At 34.2% G+C, this 24,449-nt stretch overlaps 1 protein-coding gene across 2 annotated transcripts; it reads right to left on the reverse strand.

The window, feature by feature from the left end:
* Positions 1 to 472: 472 nt before the first annotated feature.
* LOC118645240 lies at positions 473 to 4,681 on the reverse strand. 2 transcript variants are annotated; one of them, XM_036285933.1, is made up of 11 exons: positions 3,949 to 4,681; positions 3,417 to 3,565; positions 3,080 to 3,220; positions 2,842 to 2,901; positions 2,476 to 2,627; positions 2,164 to 2,230; positions 1,850 to 1,997; positions 1,522 to 1,715; positions 1,327 to 1,429; positions 1,007 to 1,137; positions 473 to 902 (listed from the first exon to the last, which is right to left on the reverse strand). In XM_036285933.1, the coding sequence occupies exons 1-11, from the start codon at positions 4,013 to 4,015 to the stop codon at positions 567 to 569; spliced, it is 1,548 nt and encodes a 515-aa protein (XP_036141826.1). In that variant the 5' UTR covers positions 4,016 to 4,681; the 3' UTR covers positions 473 to 566. The 2 variants fall into 2 exon arrangements, with proteins under 2 accessions (XP_036141826.1, XP_036141827.1); XM_036285934.1 differs by having other exon boundaries at positions 474 to 902; positions 3,435 to 3,565.
* Between the last annotated feature and the right edge of the window lie 19,768 nt (positions 4,682 to 24,449).

The raw sequence follows: 24,449 nt of genomic DNA on the forward strand, positions 1-24,449 counted from the left end.
TTGATTGTTAATTGCAGCGGCCATATTCTGATCGTCGCAATCAGGCACGGTACCGTTGTTAATATTACTCTCTTCGTTTGATTTGTAATTAGAATGTAGTACAGAGGGTACTTTGTGAAATGATATCAAATGTCTGCGGAAAGTACGCCATCCTTTAAAATCTCGATAACATTTTTTTTCTGGACACATAATCTTTTCATTAATATTCCATTGATGACATATTTGAATGTGAAGATACAATGCCTTAACAGATGCAAATGCATTATACTTACAATCTTTGACAATACATCGAACCATGGTGACAATCACAGCAATAAATGTATGCTTTAAATAAACTACAGTTATAAAATTAAATTTATTGGTTATAACCAAATTATAAAAACAAAAATATTGCAGCAGCTATTTTGGGAATATTTTTAAATATTTAAATTTAAAATAATCTTATTTTAGAAAATAATATAACTAATATAAGTATAGTTCAACAAAGTTAATGAAATAAAACTTAAAAAAATCAGTAGCTGAAAATCATAATACGTTTACTACTAGTTACAACATAAAAAAACTTCTTACTTTTCGGAAAAAGCTTTCAACTGTTTACTTACTTGAGGTATAACTTTATCCCACTGAGTATGTAATTCATATAATGCAAATTGCAAAAAATACCAAATATTTTCACATTGAGGAGAATATTCAGCGTGTAAAGCATGCACGCACTTAAAGCATACATCTATTGCCGTGCGAATATCATCGAATCTGTAATAATTTTTGTCTATTACGACGTAAAAGTCCTTGCATAATGATAAAGTTGAGCCTACAGCAACAACAAGCGGTTGAACTTTTGTTTTCAAAGCTTGGGCTCTGCATCTAACTCTTTCTAAACTCGGCTCCAAATCATTCATTACCTACATAGTAGAAAAAACTTTATGAAAGGACTGATACAAACATTAATTTACATACGAAAAAAATTGTCATTGCTAGTTGAATTAATAAATTATTAATAACTAACTTTAACATGAAGAATAAATCCATCTATCATTTCCTGAGTACTTGGCTTCCACTTTTTTCTATTTGCTAGTGGTACAGGTACTGGAGTAAATAGATGTCCTAAGTTTAGCATAAGGCACAAATCAGAATCTCCTAAAAATAGAAATTACTTTTTAAAAAAATCAATATCATTTGTATTGCAATACAGAGTTAATGTATATTCTTCATTAAACATATAGAAAGAATTTTATGCAAAAAATATATATTAATGTGTGTAAATGTCACATTAATGTTTTCATGGCACTTTTTACTATTGAAATTATTCTATTTGACGGACAATACCTTCAATAGATAATAACAGTGAAACTTTCCTTGTGAATTCTCCCCACCTACTCCACATTCGTGTGTCGTACTCAGGATATAATTTTTTAAAGTCTGATAGAAGCTAAAAAGTTTACAACAAAAAAAATGATTTTTTATCATTCATTAAACATTTTTATATTTTGGAAGATTTATGCAAATGTATCGGACACTTACTAACTGGAAGCCAGTTGCTAACTGAAGAGCACTATATTCAGTTATATAATCATACACACTACTTGTTCCCTGTCGTAGCTGCGCCAATCTAACATCACGAGTAGCATCCCATTTTTCTTTTACTTCTTCGTATGGTTCTTTATGAGTACGAAGCCACTCAAGCATTCCACTCAAATCATCATTTAAAGTTACAACTGTAAAATAATAAATTGCTCATACTTTACATAATAATAGCAATTTTTTGAAAATATATAATTTAAAAGATTTTAAATATATATATATATATATTTTATTAATTTATTTTATTTTATTTTATGAAGAATCTAACCTGGTTCATTGTTTGTCGAATTTGAAATTTTTTGTCTTAAACCACTTTTACGTAGTTCTTTTACATAATTTGTATATTTATCGTACAATTTGCCTTTGGCATTTACTTTCTTGTCAGAATGCTTTTTATAAGGAATATAATATGTCTCCTGTACAAAAAATATGATAAAAAAGGCGTAATATAAAAAAAGAATATAAGGATTATAAGATATAAGGAGATATAAGAAATATTATATATATATATATATATATATATATATATATATATATATCTTATGTCTCCTTATTATACATATAGAAAGCCATATTACTAACTTGAATTTCTCCTGGAATAGCGTCCTGTATTTGCAAGGCTAATTCTTGCCATCGTCTATGACTTACTCTAATAAATACATATATCGTATTATTATTAACAATTATTTAAAAAGCACATTAAATAAATGAATTGTATCTGTTAAGATAAGTATAAAGTACAAACAGGTCAAAAATTCTAATATAAGCAATCGAATATCTCGTAAACGAAGTAAAGTGTTTTAAAACATAAAGTTTAAGACAAAAGTATCATAATCATCTCTTAATATATAATAAGTAATAAAGATAGCAAACGCACCCTAAAGTTCAATTTACCTTTTGTTCTCGTTTTCTTTTAACTCATTTTTAATAATGGCTAAACACAGTTTGCTTCTTGCTGCGTCCTTTTGTTTATAACTACAAGTACTATTTAAAACAGTTTTGGCAGCTTTTGCATCTAAATCAGTATCACAGAGTTGTGTAATAACCTAATAATAATTGAAAAAATTATATATTTACATAAAAGAAAAAATATAACACATTTATAAAAATATACTTTCAAAAAGTACATATGTATAAGATAAGTAATAATATAATAAAAAATATAATAATAAAATAAATAGTACAATAATAAAATAAATTAATTAATAATTTTCGTACATTTTTATTATTAATAAATTCAAAATTACTGACTTTACTTACATTTGTTGTAGAATGTATCTCTTCTGTCTGCTCTCCTCCTTCTTCATTCAAAGTGATTACCTAATAAATATGCAAAATGTAAAAAATGATGACGAAAGATGTATGCAAACACATTTTAAATTTTACATAAAGTAAGTTATTATTACTATTAAGAAATTAGTTTATAAAATGTATATTTAAAATGTTATTAAAAATTAATTTTTAATATTTATTTAAAAAATTTATTTGTTTGACTTACGTTTAATACTGTTTCTTTTATAACAGTGTTATCAGTGTCATAAACATCATTGTTATCAGAAATTACAATTGGAGGATTTAAAGAATCGTTTTCTGTTGATATGTCATTTATTAAGGATGATGCTTGTGAAGAGATTAATTGCTAAAAATAATATTCTTAAAATATTAATTGCTAAAAGTAATCTAATTATCATCAACATACACTCTTTATATTTAAATAAAAGTAATAGTGAAGTAACAATCCAAAAGTTATTATTAGAATATTTGCAAGAAAAAGTATAAAATATACAAAAAAATTGTAATATTTGCACAGAACAAAATATTGTAAATATACATACCAAAAATACTGTCAATACCTGTGTAAGTAGATCAGCCTTATAATGGTCTAATTTATCACAAAATTTGATTCTAGGTCCTATCTTTGGTATTATAGTCTGAAAGTCGGAAGGCTTCATAATTTTCAAAGCTGTATAATCAATTTCATTTGCTAAAAAAAGAATAATTTTAGCGCTAATGCTGATAAGAGTCTTGTTGAACTAATTGGACACACACACACTCACATGCACGCACGCACACACACACACACACGCACGCACACACGCACGCACGCACACAGACAGACAGACAGATGTAAACTAAACCACAAATCATAATACAAAAAAGATCTATTGTGTATATCAACATAATAAAGAAGTATTTTCGAAACAACATTTGTTTTACTTTTTAGTTTATGAAAAAAAAATATGAATAAGAGGCAAACAAATGCATCTGTAAAAAAACTGTTAATAGCTTGCTAATACTGACACGTTATAATCTAACAATGTAGTATGCTTCCGAAATCGAACTTTTATCATATCAAAATATACAAACCTTTAAAGATGTCAATATAATCTTCAAATCCCCATTCACGAAGTAAATCGCATGTTTTATCATCCATTTTTAATATATAATCGTTTTTGAGGTTATTTTTATCCAACAACACGTCCACAACACGTCCACAACACGTCCACAACACGTCCAACACGTTTAACACGTCCAACACGTCCACAGTCCAAATTTATGATTTTTGTGAGGAAACTCACGACAGTGTTTCCAGTCTCGACTCTTTTCACAGCAGCGTGCTGTAAGTGGAGAGGATAGCGAACAGCTTGGTCGACGGCACTCGACTATCTGCTGTTTCCTTTTCTCTCGAGCTGTCTCCTTCATGGAAAAAAGACAGCAGATAGTCGATTGTCGATCGCTTGCTGCTGTAAAAGATTTGAGACTGGAAGCACTGCTTACGATCATCAAATGAAATAAGAACTGCGCGTATAATTCCGATGCGACATCCACACACGGTATCCAATGAACTGTTACGGATATTGTAACAAAATATTCTGGTTGGTTACCAGAATATTTTATTATAATAACCAAAAATTGTGTTTAATTGTATTAACTATACATATCATGTTTATCTATCTATGTTATATAGTTATAATAACCAGACACTTAGATATTATAACTAGATTAGTAATAATCAAAATTTTACCATTGTCACACCTAAATATTCTGGTTGGTTACCAGAATATTTTATTATGATAACCAGAAATTCTATTTAGTCCAACTAAATTTTGTTGAACCAAGCATGTCATGTTAATATAACTGTGCTTGTTTTTTCCGTGTAAGATAAGACAAAGCGATCCAAAATTGCGTCGAAATGTTCTTTGGACGCGGTACATTTCCTGCGGCATTTACAAAGCACGGCGATAATTTTCTTTCAATCTCCCCCTCCCCGTTCCCTCTCACCAAGCCGGCGGCATGTCATTTTGCAGCGAATGAAACATCATCCAAACACGCATCGAAGTCTTAAATCGTCGTGTCGCTTGAGGGCCGTTCGAAGGTGCCGACGCGATATCAAGCGCGATGGGCGCTCGTATGTGGCACCAACGAATAAGGGAGGAGGCGAGAGAGAAAGAGAAAGAGAGAGCAAAAAACCGCAAGCGGAACAGCGAAGGAGGATGCGAACGAAGGCGTATTACTTGCGGGGAGGGCCGGGAGGGGCCCCCCGGTATTTCAGACTTTCAGGTCCGCGCCGAGTCAGGTGAGCCGAGGTGCCCGGAGCGCCGCTGATCACTTTGACCTACGACCCCATCAATCATCGCCAAATCATACACCACTTATCTCGGCGAGGCGCACGAAAGTCGGCGCACGTTCTCTCGTAACGGGCAAGGGCGCGCATACTCGCCTCCACCTCTATCTTCCCCGTCGCTCGTTTTCTTCCGCACACCCACGATTTCCCTCGGCCGTGAAAATGAGTGTTTACGGCGACTTTCTAGAGGAAGATTGATTTTTTTTTTTTATTGGCGAAGCATACACACGCGTGCGCACGCGCGCATACGTCGTTTGTAAGAAAGTCGTCCGTGAGAATGGATACGAGCGCGTAGATGCGTTTCTTTAATATTTCTTTTTTAGATTTACTACGAAATATATTTTCTCTCCAGATAAGTTTCTTCTGTTCTATCGGTTTTCAATGTTATATATGTATATATAAAGATTTTGTTACAATTCATTCTCTTGGTTCCTGTTCCATGTTCCATCTCTGACATGCAGAGATTTTCATATTATTTGTAATATTATAAGAATATGTTAATATTTCAAAGAACAAAATGTCTACATACACATTTAATTCATAATTATCATTTTGTTTATACGCAGTTATTAATATTGATCCAATTTATTATGTTTACGCTAGTCTAATTAAGACGTGGCTGATAATACGATGGGGGAAGGCTGAAAAGCTTGGACAACTTGTCTTCGTAGTACGATGACACAAATCAAATGAAACATGTGCGCTCTATCCTCGCGTGCGACAGTTACTAATCTGAAATTAGGTCAACGTCATTCTCCACCGCTACTTCACTCTTCACCGCGTATAAATGATATTTATATTCATGTCGATATTTATGCCAAGTTTTATTTTAGCTTCTTGGAAATTCTCTGCGAAATTACTACTTGTTTTTCGAAAATGAGTCAATAAAAGGCTATTGAGTGAGCCATTTGTTTAATTGAAGGTAATTTCTAACAAAGTGAGCTCTATAAGACTAAAAAAGGTGTACTCTTAGCTAAAAATATCTCTCCGCGATCAGAGAGAATACAGAATTTAGATACAATAAAACATAAAAATAAATATTTTTATTTTTCTCTTCGATTTTTTTCGATCATAAAATTTAATCGATCCAATTCGAAGAGATCCGGAAACGAATGTTTCAATTAGGTTTGCGCATTTTCAACTAATAGCTTTTCAACGTTATATTCTGTAATATTTACAATTCAACATATGTGTTAAAAAGAGTAATAGAAAAAAAAAAACTTTGATTGAACAATTGGAACCGCACGGCTAGAATCGCAGCTACTTTTTCAGAAATTTAAAGTGAATTCTTTTTATAACACACTGTAATTTATTTACACGACAAAACTCACAGTCGACAGGTTCTCGATCACAATCGATGATTTCACAGGACAAGTAAAATGGAAAGCACTATACTATCGCGGATCTCGCGGTAGTGAAGAAGTTCGGGTTAAAGGTCAGGTACCCAGATGCCTCCCACCGTCACCTCCTCTCGTTCTCGTTGTTTCCCCCGAGGCCGTAACTGCGGTCGAGTGCATATCGTGACCTTCGCGGTTGTATAAAGCAGGAGGCGAGGCTGAAGTACGGGAAGAACCGTAGAGGGAAGCAACTTCTCTCGTAATTGGCGGGCACGAGTGTGCCCCTCGGGAATGGGGCAAACGTGATTCAGAAATTCTCAATGAACTCGCTTTAATCCCATACCCGCTCGTTTAGATGAAAAGGATTCACCGAGAAAGAAAGAAAGAAAGAGAGAGAGAGAGAGAGAGAGAGAGAGAGAGGAGAGTTGCTTGATATTTTATTAAGCCGCGACGAAATTGCTACCTTCGCTCACTTCGCAAGGTCGATGCTACTATCGGTATCGGTATCGTGAGTTTTCAAGTGCCGCGGCGTTTGGCAGTGCTGATTCGACCAGAGCTGTAATTAGTAAACTTAAAGTACACAAGACAGAGAGAGAGAGAGAGAGAGAGAAAGCGTTATATATTTACGTTTAGCAAAAAAGAAACGTTACTTTTATTCGGTACAGAAAACACAAGGCGCGTAACTGACGAGGATTTATTGTTATTAAAATGCGGCACCGGTGTTAAGGCCAGCTGTTTGGCTATTATGTACGCCGATCTCTGCGACGCGTTCCAATATCGAAGTGTAAGAAACAAGAAAAAGGCGGAAACGCAAGCTGAAAGCGAAGACCGGACGAGAGCCTGAAATATTCGGTCAGATCGCGATCGGGCTTCTGCGCGCGAACCAACAGAGACGAATAAATCGTCCGTAACGAGGGACACATTACACCTGCAATTACTGGCTCTCTCGCTTTTCAAAGACACTCGCTCTCGTGCGCGCGCGCGAGAGCTACCAATAATGACGTCGATTTAATGAGAGAAAATACGAGAAATTGCCGCCGAACCGTAGCCGAGAGACGCGGACGCGACGTGCCGCGCTTTATTTGGAAACGCGGGGAGAATAAATAATGAGAACTCGAAATTAAGAGGATGCGAATTACGTTAGCGAATTAACGTTGCCGTTCCGTTACGGCGATATTTGTACGTACGAGAGGAGCGCGCGAACGGAAATTGTTCGCGCGGCTATATTGTGCCGCTCTAATGAAACGTCGACGATTACGTCTCAAGATTGATAGCGTGTGTGGGTTCACCGAACCTCCGATATATGCGCGGCGTAGAGAGGCGATTATAATGCGGTGACCTTACTCTTCAGGTAATTAGAGTCCGATTTCGACCGGGCCGTTTAATCTTTCTCCTCGACCGCTATTTTCTACGTGACGCGGTTATTAAGCTACCGAGATTGTTCTCGGGGCAATAAAGTACGGATACTTCGATTTACAAAAGCCTAATGGAGCGCGGACCGATTAAAACGCCAAGGAGATGTTCGCTTTACGCTTTAAAAAAAAAAAAGGGAAGAAAAAGCCAAGAATATTTTCAGATCAAATTCTATGGTGTGGAGAGATTTTTTCACGGATCTTTATAATAAGTTTTTGCGTATAATATCGCGCGCCTGTTGAAAGGGATCCAAGCCAAATTGGAAGCCATTCAACTTGACCAACATTGATACACGTATAATAATACATTTACTGTGTTACTCGAAAACCTTCTCCGGCTGTTGAATGCAAGTGGTGCTTTTCGCAAAATAAAGCACGGAATCTTAGATAATATTACAGTGACTTTCACGGAGGAGAAAGAGAGAAAGAGAGAAAGGGAGATCGAGTGACAATGGGGCTGCGAGCAACGATTTTAATTCGTACGCACCCTTCTCGTACTCAACGTCGGATCTTTCTCTCGTCTCGTCCCTTTTTTTTTCCCCTTCAAGCAGAAACTTGCTTGCGCATCTTCCCGTATGTCAGGCTCGTCTTGCACGCTTGTTTCCAATTGTTTATTTCTCTTAGTGGTGCTTGATTTACATGTGAATGCTTGGCGCTAACAGATGCTTCTTCGGCTACTAACTACCAACCCTCCCACCACTAAGGCTGTCGCGAGAGGGTTCTTCGACCGTCTTTTGATAGACCATTGACCTCCTCCTTCCCGCATGACTTAACCGTCGTCCCTCATTTAATCACGAAGGATTGATCATCCATTCCGATAAATATCTGATTGATCACTTAATAACTGCGCAAAGCAATTGTGCAAGGATATATGAATATGATGTTTAAAAAATGTAATTTCCTTTCTTCCATAACTATAACAATCTTAGCAAATATTACTATAGGGTAATGTTTGTCTAATTTAAAAAAAAAAAAAACGTGAAAGAATACTAAAGAAGTTCGATCTATCGAACTCGGAAAAGATTCGCCGAAGCATCTGGACACCTCGTAATTGTCCCCAAGGAATATCGGACGGTACATGGTATCGCAAATGAGAAACATATTTGTATACATCGACAAGGCCCAATTAAAAAGTTATCAGGTTCGATAAACCGAGGAGGGACCACGCGAGAGATCTACAGTTTCCAATTATCGAGTAAAACATTATCCCCCCCCCCCCGCGCGCGCGATTAAAACCGGCCCGGGATGACTTGGGCTCGCGCCAAAAATGTATATTTAGGCGCGGGATACCTACCGCGTGGTATTAATAACTTGATATCACTTAAAATATCGTGCAACGAGACTCCGTCTGTAGTCTGGCTACTATTTCCGTCAGGGGAGATTGCGGCAGATGCAGCCACTCTTATATTTCCCCGCCGACCGCTGCGCCGCGCCGGCCAGCAGCGCGCCCGCCGTCGCGTAGACAAGTTTTCGCGCGTGCTCGCACGTCGTTGATTCTGTTCGCGCGATTTCTTCGTCCTCCCTGCTCCCATAATTCTTCCATGACTAACGACTAATATAGACTAATAAGACGCCACTAGAAAACTGCATGGATTAGCTTTCGCGCGGGTATTTACGACGGGCACTGCAGCAATAATCCGCTGTACAAACCGTTCTTAGGCAGTTAACACAGTTATACTGTCCTATTTACACGAAAAGAATTTTTTTTCTAAAGAATGTTTCCATGTTGAAATTATCGAGGTGAATACCCAAGATTACTTCAATTGCGACATTAAAATCTAATGCTGGCATATTTCGAAACGGATTCCATGAAGAACGAGTCACACTTTTCGAAAGCCGCTATTCTACGGAATTCTATACAAGAAAAGTTTTTGATAAAATATCAGGTGGCTAGTTGGAGTTTCATGTGTGGCGTAAACGATAAAATATTTTAAGAAGGCGCTAGGCACACTCTTGAACGGTCGCGCGTGGTATTTACGAGGAGACCGAGGCGCCGTTATTTCTTAATGCCATTTCGGCGTCGCATCGCCGGTACATTATGGGGTTACTAAGAGAGTCAACGAGCGCACACACGGTGACCAAAGCGCTGTAAAGTGTGGGGAGATCGTGTGGGGCGGAGGTCCCTCCTGAAATTTCCGCATTGCGTTCCCGTGTGAAATCCATCTCCTCGTCCGCCGCAAAATATCTTTGATACGCGATGCGCTAAGGCACGTCAGTACGTTATCTCCTTCTATTTAAAGAGATAAATTACGCAGATGGCATCATATGGCGCTCTGAATAAATTGTCAGACCGAATAATCTCTGCACTTATTTTAGCACCAAGTGAGAACCGCGATTTGCGAGCCTGGCTCTGACGGAGGCGGGTTATTATATGTGATTGTTGATTCTGGATAATCGTCGGACGCAAATAATGGGCGAGAGTGACGAGAGCGTCCTTTTATTGCCACGAAACTCTAGATATTTTCTCGGTCTCTTGGTTTAACTCCCAGTCCCCTTCTGCCTCTCCTTCTTTCTCCTTCCATTTCTGGTTCCGACAGTCACTTCAGGGTGTCAGGAATGCTTGACTCGAGGCATGGCATCCCGCGGAGTTGGCAGGGCCCCGACGATTAAAGGTGCGTCCACAGCGATCGTTAATTCCGAAGACGCGATGTTTGTAGCTTACGATCCTCCATCTCCGAGGAAGCCTTTGATTAAAAAAATATTTGTAAAAACATCGTCGCGACTTATTTTCAACGGCAGGTTCGTATTCACCGATCATCTCGTAATTATACTAATAATACCTATAATCATAGACGACGTCCGGCGATTGTTGCTTGTTGCAATATTAATCTTCCCGATGATTCAATACCATCGATCACATTCTATCTCCACAAAAGCATTATTAGTTAGTCAAAGGAAGAGGCTAGATATTAATCTTTCAAGATCTAATTCGAACTGAGCTCAGGAAGGTTTCCTGAAAAAAGGTGTGAGACCCAAATCTCCGTTCCGGCTGTAATTTCAACGCAATATTTAAGAGTTCTGAATGCTACTTAAAATGGTCGATCTCGACAGGAGGTCTATCAAGGTAATGCTCGCGCGCGTCAGTAAACAAATTGGAGCACTCGAAGACAGTCGAGTGTCATTCAGATAGTCATCGACACGTATTACCGACCTTCCAGTAGCGACGGATAGGTACGATTGATACTACCGTGTATTACACAATGTTGTTATCTCGTGACAATAACAGATACATCATGACTAAAAACGCTGCGTAAGTACGTGTCTAAACAATGACCGATATAGTCGCGGATAGATAAAATCGAAGGACGACTCTGATTGGCCGCGACCACCTACCAAATCGCAGTAATCATCAAATTAGAAAATTAAATATTTATAAAAGAAAAAAAGAAAACAGTTTAATGGATGATTTATAAGTACGCATACCGAGTGATTTATGTGAGTGGTGTTGATGCACATTTTGCATACATTTTATTATCTGAATACAGCTTAAAAGCGCAACAAACTAACGCAACGTCTCTTTGCGGCTCCTGCCGCAGCATCGGTTTAAGCTGCCCTTTAAATTTGTCTCATTTATCACTTATCTCTTATATCAGCTTTCGCGGTACTCCATTACGAGACTCCGTGCCTCCCCGCCGTAAGAATGTAACGATCCTTTCTCCTCCCGAGGAATTTTTTGGTCATTTTGAAAAATGGAGCACGCCGCGTCACGATGCCAAGAGTCGTCCCGGATAATACCCGTATTCGGACGACCTGCTAATAGCCATGGACCACGCAGGGAGAGGAATTACTTATTCATGCGAAACTTTCGGCGTGGAAATTGATTAAGGCCGATAAATCAATCACCCTGGCGATATGGCGACCGGACCTGCGCGATTTCTGCGTCAAAATTAATAAGTCGATTTAATTGATTTAATAAGTCGATCGATTTATGGACGCAATAAGTGTCGGCCCAGCAGATTTATAGCCGTTTCTTCGCGTAACGGTCCTCCCCGAACGTGAACTTCGCCAGGGCGCATCCCACTAACGCGGATGATCCTGGAAAAAAAGTATACCCCCGGTCATTACATTATTATAATGTGCACATAACGCTCAATTTGGGATCCGCCATAATTCCGATAGCCATCTATGTAACTATCGACCGACCATCGAACGGAAGTCTCACCGAGTTATTTTTAATAGAATTTTTACTTGCATCCAAATTCTATCCATTTGCAACGTATTAATTATATTGTCATTAATTTACATCTGTCGAAATTTATGTTGTTCAAATAAAAAAGAAAACCTTTGTCCAAAAGATGTTGCAATATCGTCGAATCTTTTTTCTATTAGTAATGTATTATTTTCGAACGTTTTCGTTACGCGATGCGCGAATAACTCAGGCATTTTCGCGGAGAATTCGATGGAGAGGTTTAATCGCTGGACCATGCCTGCGTCGAGTTTAGTGAAATAAATGTCACTGGTTTCAGGAAGTGATACAAATGCAGCGTCTAGAACGAGAGCAGCGTCGAAAACGCACGATACGCTGCGTCAGGTCGTGCGATTGTATGCAAATCGCGAACTTTGCGTTTTGCGGTAGTACAATCGTACGCGTTCCGACTTGTAGCTTGATCGGCTTGATTATCAGACGAACGATACGAATGATTGGAAATGCATACGCGGGCGAGTCACGTCGCGCAATCTTGATAAATATATGATATCAGTATATTGGAAATGAAGTGTCAACGTGATCCGTAAAAAAAGGACCGGGCCGCGATTTTTACAATCTTTACACGTCTCTTTACCGGCGTGCTTATTAATCGATACTGACGTTAATCCTTATATAATCGGAGATTAGACTTAATACGAATGCAGAAAGACTGATAGGCTAAGTCGTGTATAATGAGGAGAGAGATAAGGAGAAAGAGAATAAGGGATAGAAGAAGACAAAGCGAGAGAATCAAGTGAATTTTAGAAAAATATGTCATTCAAGATAATAGAGAGACCGACATTTCTTGCGTATATTATCGAGAATAAGAAAGAGGTCAGAGAACCGGTGTGCGACTGTTATCTCCTTGATAATAATACATCGATGCGAAGCCACCCGAGCCGGGCATTAAGCATCCGCTTGCAAATTTTACTGATAAAAGTTCTGATCTCAATCCAACGCCACCTGTCGCTGCAATTATCCGGCTGTTCGGTATTTCAAAGCGGCTTAGCATTACACACGCCTAGGCCGCGGCGGCCTGGTTGCGATCGTTATTATATTGCAAACGCCACGATCTGTTTTGTTACAGCGCGCAGGCCGGCACAACCGGCTCTTTAATCTTATTAGAAATCACGCGTGAAAAAAAAAATTGATACGCGTGTGTTGCATCGATACGACAGCGAGGATAGCTGTTGGCGATCGCGCAACAGCGCGATCGAATCTTCGATGACCGGAAGCGCGCCGGCACACATCGCGATTTAATTCGCGAGGATTGATATCGATCTCGAGCGGACGCTGCCCGCTTCCGCGCGCGCGCGCGCGCGCGCGACTATACCGGTATCCTTTCTCTTCTGTTCCTTTTCTCCCCGGTAAATCACTCGCCGCGATTTTCTTTCTTTTCTCGAGACATCCCGTCGTCAACGGCGGCGTGTTCGATAATGTTCACTGCGTGACGTAATTGCGCTGCCGCTCGATTTTCGGCCCACCGTTTTGACGAGAAATTTAACACTTTCGCCCGTCGATGACAAACCGATTGGCCACGATCCAATTACGCCGAATGAAAGTTCCCAAGAGCAATTTATTTATGTATATAATCGTTCTTGCACATCCAGTCTTTCGCCTTCACGGCAAAAACACATTGATCCGTGAATCCTGTTCCGACCTTCCACCTACGCGAAGGTGCCGTGCGCGAGCAAATGAGTTCCTTTTTTGAATGCTGCTTTCACCTATGCCACCTACGTTGAAATATGGAAAGTGTCGCTTAACGAATAAAAAAGATTATTCGTTAATTAATAATATTACAAAAAAAAAACAATGTGTTTAAATTGTAGTAAGTTAATACATTTGAATACGGAAGATTTTCGAAGGTAATTAAAGAAACGTTGTTACGAGAATGTTATTATTCGACAAATGTAAAATAAAAATAAAAAAATTTTAATTAATAACGAATGACAATCGAGTTAAAATTTTGAAAACAAAACGTTTTCGACGCAATTTTCTTGTATATTCTCGAATGTATTATTTCCCTGGCGTACACTGAGAGAAAAATGTCGAAGTATTAAGAACCAAATATTTCTTATAACGTCTTCTTCAATATTTATTTGTTATAAAAAAATTTATTTGTGAAAACAAAATATATATTTCTAGAAAATGCATCTCATTTTTCTTATTACTAGAACACAACAATGCGCGCGCTTCGCGCGCGCCACTTAGCATTTTTATATTGAACATTGCACTTTTTTTTCTTCTGTAATATTACTCTCACACACTTTATCATATTTAATGCCCTTCTCTATCTCACGCTCCTTCTCCCCCTCTCTAAATTACTAATTATATTATTAATGATATTAATTATATTATTTTCATATTGTTCAATATTACTCTTACATTTTACTTTCTTATTTAATCCTCGTCTTTATCTCTCACGCTCTCCCACTATCCACCCTCCGCCCCTCTCTCACTCTCTAAACACAAATTAGTAATTATATTATATTTTCATGTTTCTTAATATCACTCTTACATACTTTCACTCCATACTTAATCCCCTTTAAATAAATTAAAAATTACAATATATTATATGTAATGTTACTTGTTAATTTTCAATCAATTTTCAAAACTTTCACTTTCTGGCGAACTCTTTAGAAAATTATTGTACGCGTCCGTACAACTATATGAAAACTGCGTTAAAATAAATAAATCTGTCGATATTCAATAAGCACTTCACGTCCAGCTTTCAAAATTCAAGTTTTTCGGGTAAAATATTTGTTTAAAAAATGTTTTAATTAATTATATCACCTGAACTTTATAGAAACATATTGTACGCGTCCCGAACTATATGAGAATTACGTTAAAATAAATATATCTGTCGATATTCGATTAGCACTTGACGTGTAGCCTTAGAAATTCAAGTTTTTCGGGAAAAATAATTGTTTAAAAAATGTTCTAATTAATTATATCACCTGAACTTTATGGAAACATATTGTACGCGTCCCTAACTATATGAGAATCACGTTATAATAAATAGATCTGTCGATATTCGATTAGCACTTGACGTGTAGCCTTAGAAATTCAAGTTTTTCGGGAAAAATAATTGTTTAAAAAATGTTCTAATTAATTATATCACCTGAACTTTATGGAAACATATTGTACGCGTCCCTAACTATATGAGAATTACGTTATAATAAATAGATCTGTCGATATTCGATTAGCACTTGACGTGTAGCCTTATAAATTCAAGTTTTTTGGGCAAAATAATTGTTTAAAAAATGTTCTAATTAATTATATCACCTGAACTTTATGGAAACATATTGTACGCGTCCCTAACTATATGAGAATTACGTTATAATAAATAGATCTGTCGATATTCGATTAGCACTTGACGTGTAGCCTTAGAAATTCAAGTTTTTCGGGAAAAATAATTGTTTAAAAAATGTTCTAATTAATTACATCACCTGAACTTTATGGAAACATATTGTACGCGTCCCTAACTATATGAGAATTACGTTATAATAAATAGATCTGTCGATATTCGATTAGCACTTGACGTGTAGCCTTAGAAATTCAAGTTTTTCGGGAAAAATAATTGTTTAAAAAATGTTCTAATTAATTATATCACCTGAACTTTATGGAAACGTATTGTACGCGTCCCGAACTATATGAGAATTACGTTAAAATAAATAGATCTGTCGATATTCGATTAGCACTTGACGTGTAGCCTTAGAAATTCAAGTTTTTCGGGAAAAATAATTGTTTAAAAAATGTTCTAATTAATTATATCATCTGAACTTTATAGAAACATATTGTACGCGTCCCGAACTATATGAGAATTACGTTAAAATAAATATATCTGTCGATATTCGATTAGCACTTGACGTGTAGCCTTAGAAATTCAAGTTTTTTGGGCAAAATAATTGTTTAAAAATTGTTCTAATTAATTATATCAACTGAACTTTATAGAAACATATTGTACGCGTCCCGAACTATATGAGAATTACGTTATAATAAATAGATCTGTCGATATTCAATTAGCACTTGACGTGTAGCCTTATAAATTCAAGTTTTTCGGGAAAAATAATTGTTTAAAAAATGTTCTAATTAATTATATCACCTGAACTTTATGGAAACATATTGTACGCGTCCCTAACTATATGAGAATTACGTTATAATAAATAGATCTGTCGATATTCGATTAGCACTTGACGTGTAGCCTTATAAATTCAAGTTTTTTGGGCAAAATAATTGTTTAAAAAATGTTCTAATTAATTATATCATCTGAACTTTATAGAAACATATTGTACGCGTCCCGAACTATATGAGAATTACGTTAAAATAAATATATCTGTCGATATTCGATTAGCACTTGACGTGTAGCCTTAGAAATTCAAGTTTTTTGGGCAAAATAATTGTTTAAAAATTGTTCTAATTAATTATATCACCTGAACTTTATGGAAACATATTGTACGCGTCCCTAACTATATGAGAATTACGTTATAATAAATAGATCTGTCGATATTCGATTAGCACTTGACGTGTAGCCTTATAAATTCAAGTTTTTTGGGCAAAATAATTGTTTAAAAAATGTTCTAATTAATTATATCATCTGAACTTTATAGAAACATATTGTACGCGTCCCGAACTATATGAGAATTACGTTAAAATAAATATATCTGTCGATATTCGATTAGCACTTGACGTGTAGCCTTAGAAATTCAAGTTTTTTGGGCAAAATAATTGTTTAAAAATTGTTCTAATTAATTATATCAACTGAACTTTATAGAAACATATTGTACGCGTCTCGAACTATATGAGAATTACGTTATAATAAATAGATCTGTCGATATTCCATTAGCACTTGACGTGTAGCCTTATAAATTCAAGTTTTTTGGGCAAAATAATTGTTTAAAAAATGTTCTAATTAATTATATCACCTGAACTTTATGGAAACATATTGTACGCGTCCCTAACTATATGAGAATCACGTTATAATAAATAGATCTGTCGATATTCGATTAGCACTTGACGTGTAGCCTTAGAAATTCAAGTTTTTCGGGAAAAATAATTGTTTAAAAAATGTTCTAATTAATTATATCACCTGAACTTTATGGAAACATATTGTACGCGTCCCTAACTATATGAGAATTACGTTATAATACATATATCTGTCGATATTCGATTAGCACTTGACGTGTAGCCTTAGAAATTCAAGTTTTTTGGGCAAAATAATTGTTTAAAAATTGTTCTAATTAATTATATCAACTGAACTTTATAGAAACATATTGTACGCGTCCCGAACTATATGAGAATTACGTTATAATAAATAGATCTGTCGATATTCAATTAGCACTTGACGTGTAGCCTTATAAATTCAAGTTTTTCGGGAAAAATAATTGTTTAAAAAATGTTCTAATTAATTATATCACCTGAACTTTATGGAAACATATTGTACGCGTCCCTAACTATATGAGAATTACGTTATAATAAATAGATCTGTCAATATTCGATTAGCACTTGACGTGTAGCCTTATAAATTCAAGTTTTTTGGGCAAAATAATTGTTTAAAAAATGTTCTAATTAATTATATCATCTGAACTTTATAGAAACATATTGTACGCGTCCCGAACTATATGAGAATTACGTTAAAATAAATATATCTGTCGATATTCGATTAGCACTTGACGTGTAGCCTTAGAAATTCAAGTTTTTTGGGCAAAATAATTGTTTAAAAATTGTTCTAATTAATTATATCACCTGAACTTTATGGAAACATATTGTACGCGTCCCTAACTATATGAGAATTACGTTATAATAAATAGATCTGTCGATATTCGATTAGCACTTGACGTGTAGCCTTAGAAATTCAAGTTTTTCGGGAAAAATAATTGTTTAAAAAATGTTCTAATTAATTATATCATCTGAACTTTATAGAAACATATTGTACGCGTCCCGAACTATATGAGAATTACGTTAAAATAAATATATCTGTCGATATTCGATTAGCACTTGACGTGTAGCCTTAGAAATTCAAGTTTTTTGGGCAAAATAATTGTTTAAAAATTGTTCTAATTAATTATATCAACTGAACTTTATAGAAACATATTGTACGCGTCCCGAACTATATGAGAATTACGTTATAATAAATAGATCTGTCGATATTCAATTAGCACTTGACGTGTAGCCTTATAAATTCAAGTTTTTTGGGCAAAATAATTGTTTAAAAAATGTTCTAATTAATTATATCACCTGAACTTTATGGAAACATATTGTACGCGTCCCTAACTATATGAGAATTACGTTAAAATAAATAGATCTGTCGATATTCGATTAGCACTTGACGTGTAGCCTTAGAAATTCAAGTTTTTCGGGAAAAATAATTGTTTAAAAAATGTTCTAATTAATTATATCACCTGAACTTTATGGAAACATATTGTACGCGTCCCTAACTATATGAGAATCACGTTATAATAAATAAATCTGTCGATATTCGATTAGCACTTGACGTGTAGCCTTAGAAATTCAAGTTTTTCGGGAAAAATAATTGTTTAATAAATGTTCTAATTAATTATATCACCTGAACTTTATGGAAACATATTGTACGCGTCCCGAACTATATGAGAATTACGTTAAAATAAATAGATCTGTCGATATTCGATTAGCACTTGACGTGTAGCCTTAGAAATTCAAGTTTTTTGGGCAAAATAATTGTTTAAAAATTGTTCTAATTAATTATATCAACTGAACTTTATAGAAACATATTGTACGCGTCCCGAACTATATGAGAATTACGTTATAATAAATAGATCTGTCGATATTCGATTAGCACTTGACGTGTAGCCTTAGAAATTCAAGTTTTTCGGGAAAAATAATTGTTTAAAAAATGTTCTAATTAATTATATCATCTGAACTTTATAGAAACATATTGTACGCGTCGCGAACTATATGAGAATTACGTTAAAATAAATATATCTGTCGATATTCGATTAGCACTTGACGTGTAGCCTTAGAAATTCAAGTTTTTTGGGCAAAATAATTGTTTAAAAATTGTTCTAATTAATTATATCAACTGAACTTTATAGAAACATATTGTACGCGTCCCGAACTATATGAGAATTACGTTATAATAAATAGATCTGTCGATATTCAATTAGCACTTGACGTGTAGCCTTATAAATTCAAGTTTTTTGGGCAAAATAATTGTTTAAAAAATGTTCTAATTAATTATATAACCTGAACTTTATGGAAACATATTGTACGCGTCCCTAACTATATGAGAATTACGTTATAATAAATAGATCTGTCGATATTCGATTAGCACTTGACGTGTAGCCTTAGAAATTCAAGTTTTTCGGGAAAAATAATTGTTTAAAAAATGTTTTAGTTAATTATATCACCTGAACTTTATAGAAATATATTGTACGCGTCCCGAACTATATGAGAATTACGTTAAAATAAATAGATCTGTCGAAATTCGATTAGCACTTGACGTGTAGCCTTAGAAATTCAAGTTTTTTGGGAAAAATAATTGTTTAAAAAATGTTTTAGTTAATTATATCACCTGAACTTTATAGAAACATATTGTACGCGTCCCGAACTATATGAGAATTACGTTAAAATAAATAGATCTGTCGATATTCGATTAGCACTTGACGTATAGCCTTAGAAATTCAAGTTTTTCGGGAAAAATAATTGTTTAAAAAATGTTTTAGTTAATTATATCACCTGAATTTTATAGAAACATTGTACGCGTCCCTAACTATATGAGAATTACGTTAAAATAAATAGATCTGTCGATATTCGATTAGCACTTGACGTGTAGCCTTAGAAATTCAAGTTTTTCGGGAAAAATAATTGTTTAAAAAATGTTCTAATTAATTATATCATCTGAACTTTATAGAAACATATTGTACGCGTCGCGAACTATATGAGAATTACGTTAAAATAAATATATCTGTCGATATTCGATTAGCACTTGACGTGTAGCCTTAGAAATTCAAGTTTTTTGGGCAAAATAATTGTTTAAAAATTGTTCTAATTAATTATATCAACTGAACTTTATAGAAACATATTGTACGCGTCCCGAACTATATGAGAATTACGTTATAATAAATAGATCTGTCGATATTCAATTAGCACTTGACGTGTAGCCTTATAAATTCAAGTTTTTTGGGCAAAATAATTGTTTAAAAAATGTTCTAATTAATTATATAACCTGAACTTTATGGAAACATATTGTACGCGTCCCTAACTATATGAGAATTACGTTATAATAAATAGATCTGTCGATATTCGATTAGCACTTGACGTGTAGCCTTAGAAATTCAAGTTTTTCGGGAAAAATAATTGTTTAAAAAATGTTTTAGTTAATTATATCACCTGAACTTTATAGAAATATATTGTACGCGTCCCGAACTATATGAGAATTACGTTAAAATAAATAGATCTGTCGAAATTCGATTAGCACTTGACGTGTAGCCTTAGAAATTCAAGTTTTTTGGGAAAAATAATTGTTTAAAAAATGTTTTAGTTAATTATATCACCTGAACTTTATAGAAACATATTGTACGCGTCCCGAACTATATGAGAATTACGTTAAAATAAATAGATCTGTCGATATTCGATTAGCACTTGACGTATAGCCTTAGAAATTCAAGTTTTTCGGGAAAAATAATTGTTTAAAAAATGTTTTAGTTAATTATATCACCTGAATTTTATAGAAACATTGTACGCGTCCCTAACTATATGAGAATTACGTTAAAATAAATAGATCTGTCGATATTCGATTAGCACTTGACGTGTAGCCTTAGAAATTCAAGTTTTTCGGGAAAAATAATTGTTTAAAAAATGTTCTAATTAATTATATCACCTGAACTTTATGGAAACATATTGTACGCGTCCCTAACTATATGAGAATTACGTTATAATAAATAGATCTGTCGATATTCGATTAGCACTTGACGTGTAGCCTTAGAAATTCAAGTTTTTCGGGCAAAATAATTGTTTAAAAATGTTCTAATTAATTATATCACCTGAACTTTATAGAAACATATTGTACGCGTCCCGAACTATATGAGAATTACGTTATAATAAATAGATCTGTCGATATTCGATTAGCACTTGACGTGTAGCCTTATAAATTCAAGTTTTTTGGGCAAAATAATTGTTTAAAAAATGTTCTAATTAATTATATCACCTGAACTTTATAGAAACATATTGTACGCGTCCCTAACTATATGAGAATTACGTTATAATAAATAGATCTGTCGATATTCGATTAGCACTTGACGTGTAGCCTTAGAAATTCAAGTTTTTCGGGAAAAATAATTGTTTAAAAAATGTTCTAATTAATTATATCACCTGAACTTTATGGAAACATATTGTACGCGTCCCTAACTATATGAGAATTACGTTATAATAAATAGATCTGTCGATATTCGATTAGCACTTGACGTGTAGCCTTAGAAATTCAAGTTTTTCGGGAAAAATAATTGTTTAAAAATGTTCTAATTAATTATATCACCTGAACTTTATGGAAACATATTGTACGCGTCCCTAACTATATGAGAATTACGTTAAAATAAATAGATCTGTCGATATTCGATTAGCACTTGACGTGTAGCCTTAGAAATTCAAGTTTTTCGGGAAAAATAATTGTTTAAAAAATGTTCTAATTAATTATATCACCTGAACTTTATGGAAACATATTGTACGCGTCCCTAACTATATGAGAATTACGTTATAATAAATAGATCTGTCGATATTCGATTAGCACTTGACGTGTAGCCTTAGAAATTCAAGTTTTTTCGGGAAAAATAATTGTTTAAAAAATGTTCTAATTAATTATATCACCTGAACTTTATGGAAACATATTGTACGCGTCCCTAACTATATGAGAATTACGTTATAATAAATAGATCTGTCGATATTCGATTAGCACTTGACGTGTAGCCTTAGAAATTCAAGTTTTTTCGGGAAAAATAATTGTTAAAAAATGTTCTAATTAATTATATCACCTGAACTTATGGAAACATATTGTACGCGTCCCTAACTATATGAGAATTACGTTATAATAAATAGATCTGTCGATATTCGATTAGCACTTGACGTGTAGCCTTAGAAATTCAAGTTTTTCGGGCAAAATAATTGTTTAAAAAATGTTCTAATTAATTATATCACCTGAACTTTATGGAAACATATTGTACGCGTCCCTAACTATATGAGAATTACGTTATAATAAATAGATCTGTCGATATTCGATTAGCACTTGACGTGTAGCCTTAGAAATTCAAGTTTTTCGGGAAAAATAATTGTTTAAAAAATGTTCTAATTAATTATATCACCTGAACTTTATGGAAACATATTGTACGCGTCCCTAACTATATGAGAATTACGTTATAATAAATAGATCTGTCGATATTCGATTAGCACTTGACGTGTAGCCTTAGAAATTCAAGTTTTTCGGGAAAAATAATTGTTTAAAAAATGTTCTAATTAATTATATCACCTGAACTTTATGGAAACATATTGTACGCGTCCCTAACTATATGAGAATTACGTTATAATAAATAGATCTGTCGATATTCGATTAGCACTTGACGTGTAGCCTTAGAAATTCAAGTTTTTCGGGAAAAATAATTGTTTAAAAAATGTTCTAATTAATTATATCACCTGAACTTTATGGAAACATATTGTACGCGTCCCTAATCTATATGAGAATTACGTTATAATAAATAGATCTGTCGATATTCGATTAGCACTTGACGTGTAGCCTTAGAAATTCAAGTTTTTCGGGAAAAATAATTGTTTAAAAAATGTTCTAATTAATTATATCACCTGAACTTTATGGAAACATATTGTACGCGTCCCTAACTATATGAGAATTACGTTATAATAAATAGATCTGTCGATATTCGATTAGCACTTGACGTGTAGCCTTAGAAATTCAAGTTTTTCGGGCAAAATAATTGTTTAAAAAATGTTCTAATTAATTATATCACCTGAACTTTATAGAAACATATTGTACGCGTCCCGAACTATATGAGAATTACGTTATAAATAAATAGATCTGTCGATATTCGATTAGCACTTGACGTGTAGCCTTAGAAATTCAAGTTTTTCGGGAAAAATAATTGTTTAAAAAATGTTCTAATTAATTATATCACCTGAACTTTATGGAAACATATTGTACGCGTCCCTAACTATATGAGAATTACGTTATAATAAATAGATCTGTCGATATTCGATTAGCACTTGACGTGTAGCCTTAGAAATTCAAGTTTTTTGGGCAAAATAATTGTTTAAAAAATGTTCTAATTAATTATATCATCTGAACTTTATAGAAACATATTGTACGCGTCCCTAACTATATGAGAATTACGTTATAATAAATATATCTGTCGATATTCGATTAGCACTTGACGTGTAGCCTTAGAAATTCAAGTTTTTTGGGCAAAATAATTGTTTAAAAATTGTTCTAATTAATTATATCACCTGAACTTTATAGAAACATATTGTACGCGTCCCGAACTATATGAGAATTACGTTATAATAAATAGATCTGTCGATATTCGATTAGCACTTGACGTGTAGCCTTATAAATTCAAGTTTTTTGGGCAAAATAATTGTTTAAAAAATGTTCTAATTAATTATATCACCTGAACTTTATAGAAACATATTGTACGCGTCCCTAACTATATGAGAATTACGTTAAATAAATAGATCTGTCGATATTCGATTAGCACTTGACGTGTAGCCTTAGAAATTCAAGTTTTTTGGGCAAAATAATTGTTTAAAAAATGTTCTAATTAATTATATCACTGAACTTTATAGAAACATATTGTACGCGTCCCGAACTATATGAGAATTACGTTAAATAAATAGATCTGTCGATATTCGATTAGCACTTGACGTGTAGCCTTAGAAATTCAAGTTTTTCGGGAAAAATAATTGTTTAAAAATGTTCTAATTAATTATATCACCTGAACTTTATGGAAACATATTGTACGCGTCCCTAACTATATGAGAATTACGTTATAATAAATAGATCTGTCGATATTCGATTAGCACTTGACGTGTAGCCTTAGAAATTCAAGTTTTTTGGGCAAAATAATTGTTTAAAAAATGTTCTAATTAATTATATCACCTGAACTTTATAGAAACATATTGTACGCGTCCCGAACTATATGAGAATTACGTTATAATAAATAGATCTGTCGATATTCAATTAGCACTTGACGTGTAGCCTTAGAAATTCAAGTTTTTTGGGCAAAATAATTGTTTAAAAAATGTTCTAATTAATTATATCACCTGAACTTTAT

The sequence above is a fragment of the Monomorium pharaonis genome, chromosome 4 (genome assembly GCF_013373865.1).
Source record: "Monomorium pharaonis isolate MP-MQ-018 chromosome 4, ASM1337386v2, whole genome shotgun sequence".
Lineage (NCBI taxonomy): Eukaryota > Metazoa > Arthropoda > Insecta > Hymenoptera > Formicidae > Monomorium > Monomorium pharaonis.

Excerpts from the sequence above, each read along its gene's own strand:
- LOC118645240 (XM_036285933.1), bottom strand. The coding sequence starts at position 4,015 with ATGGATGATAAAACATGCGATTTACTTCGTGAATGGGGATTTGAAGAT. Across the intron at positions 2,902-3,079 it reads TAAAAGAAACAGTATTAAAC|GTAATCACTTTGAATGAAGA; the intron begins GTAAGTCAAACA and ends CATATTTATTAG. Across the intron at positions 1,998-2,163 it reads CTATTCCAGGAGAAATTCAA|GAGACATATTATATTCCTTA; the intron begins GTTAGTAATATG and ends TTTTTTGTACAG.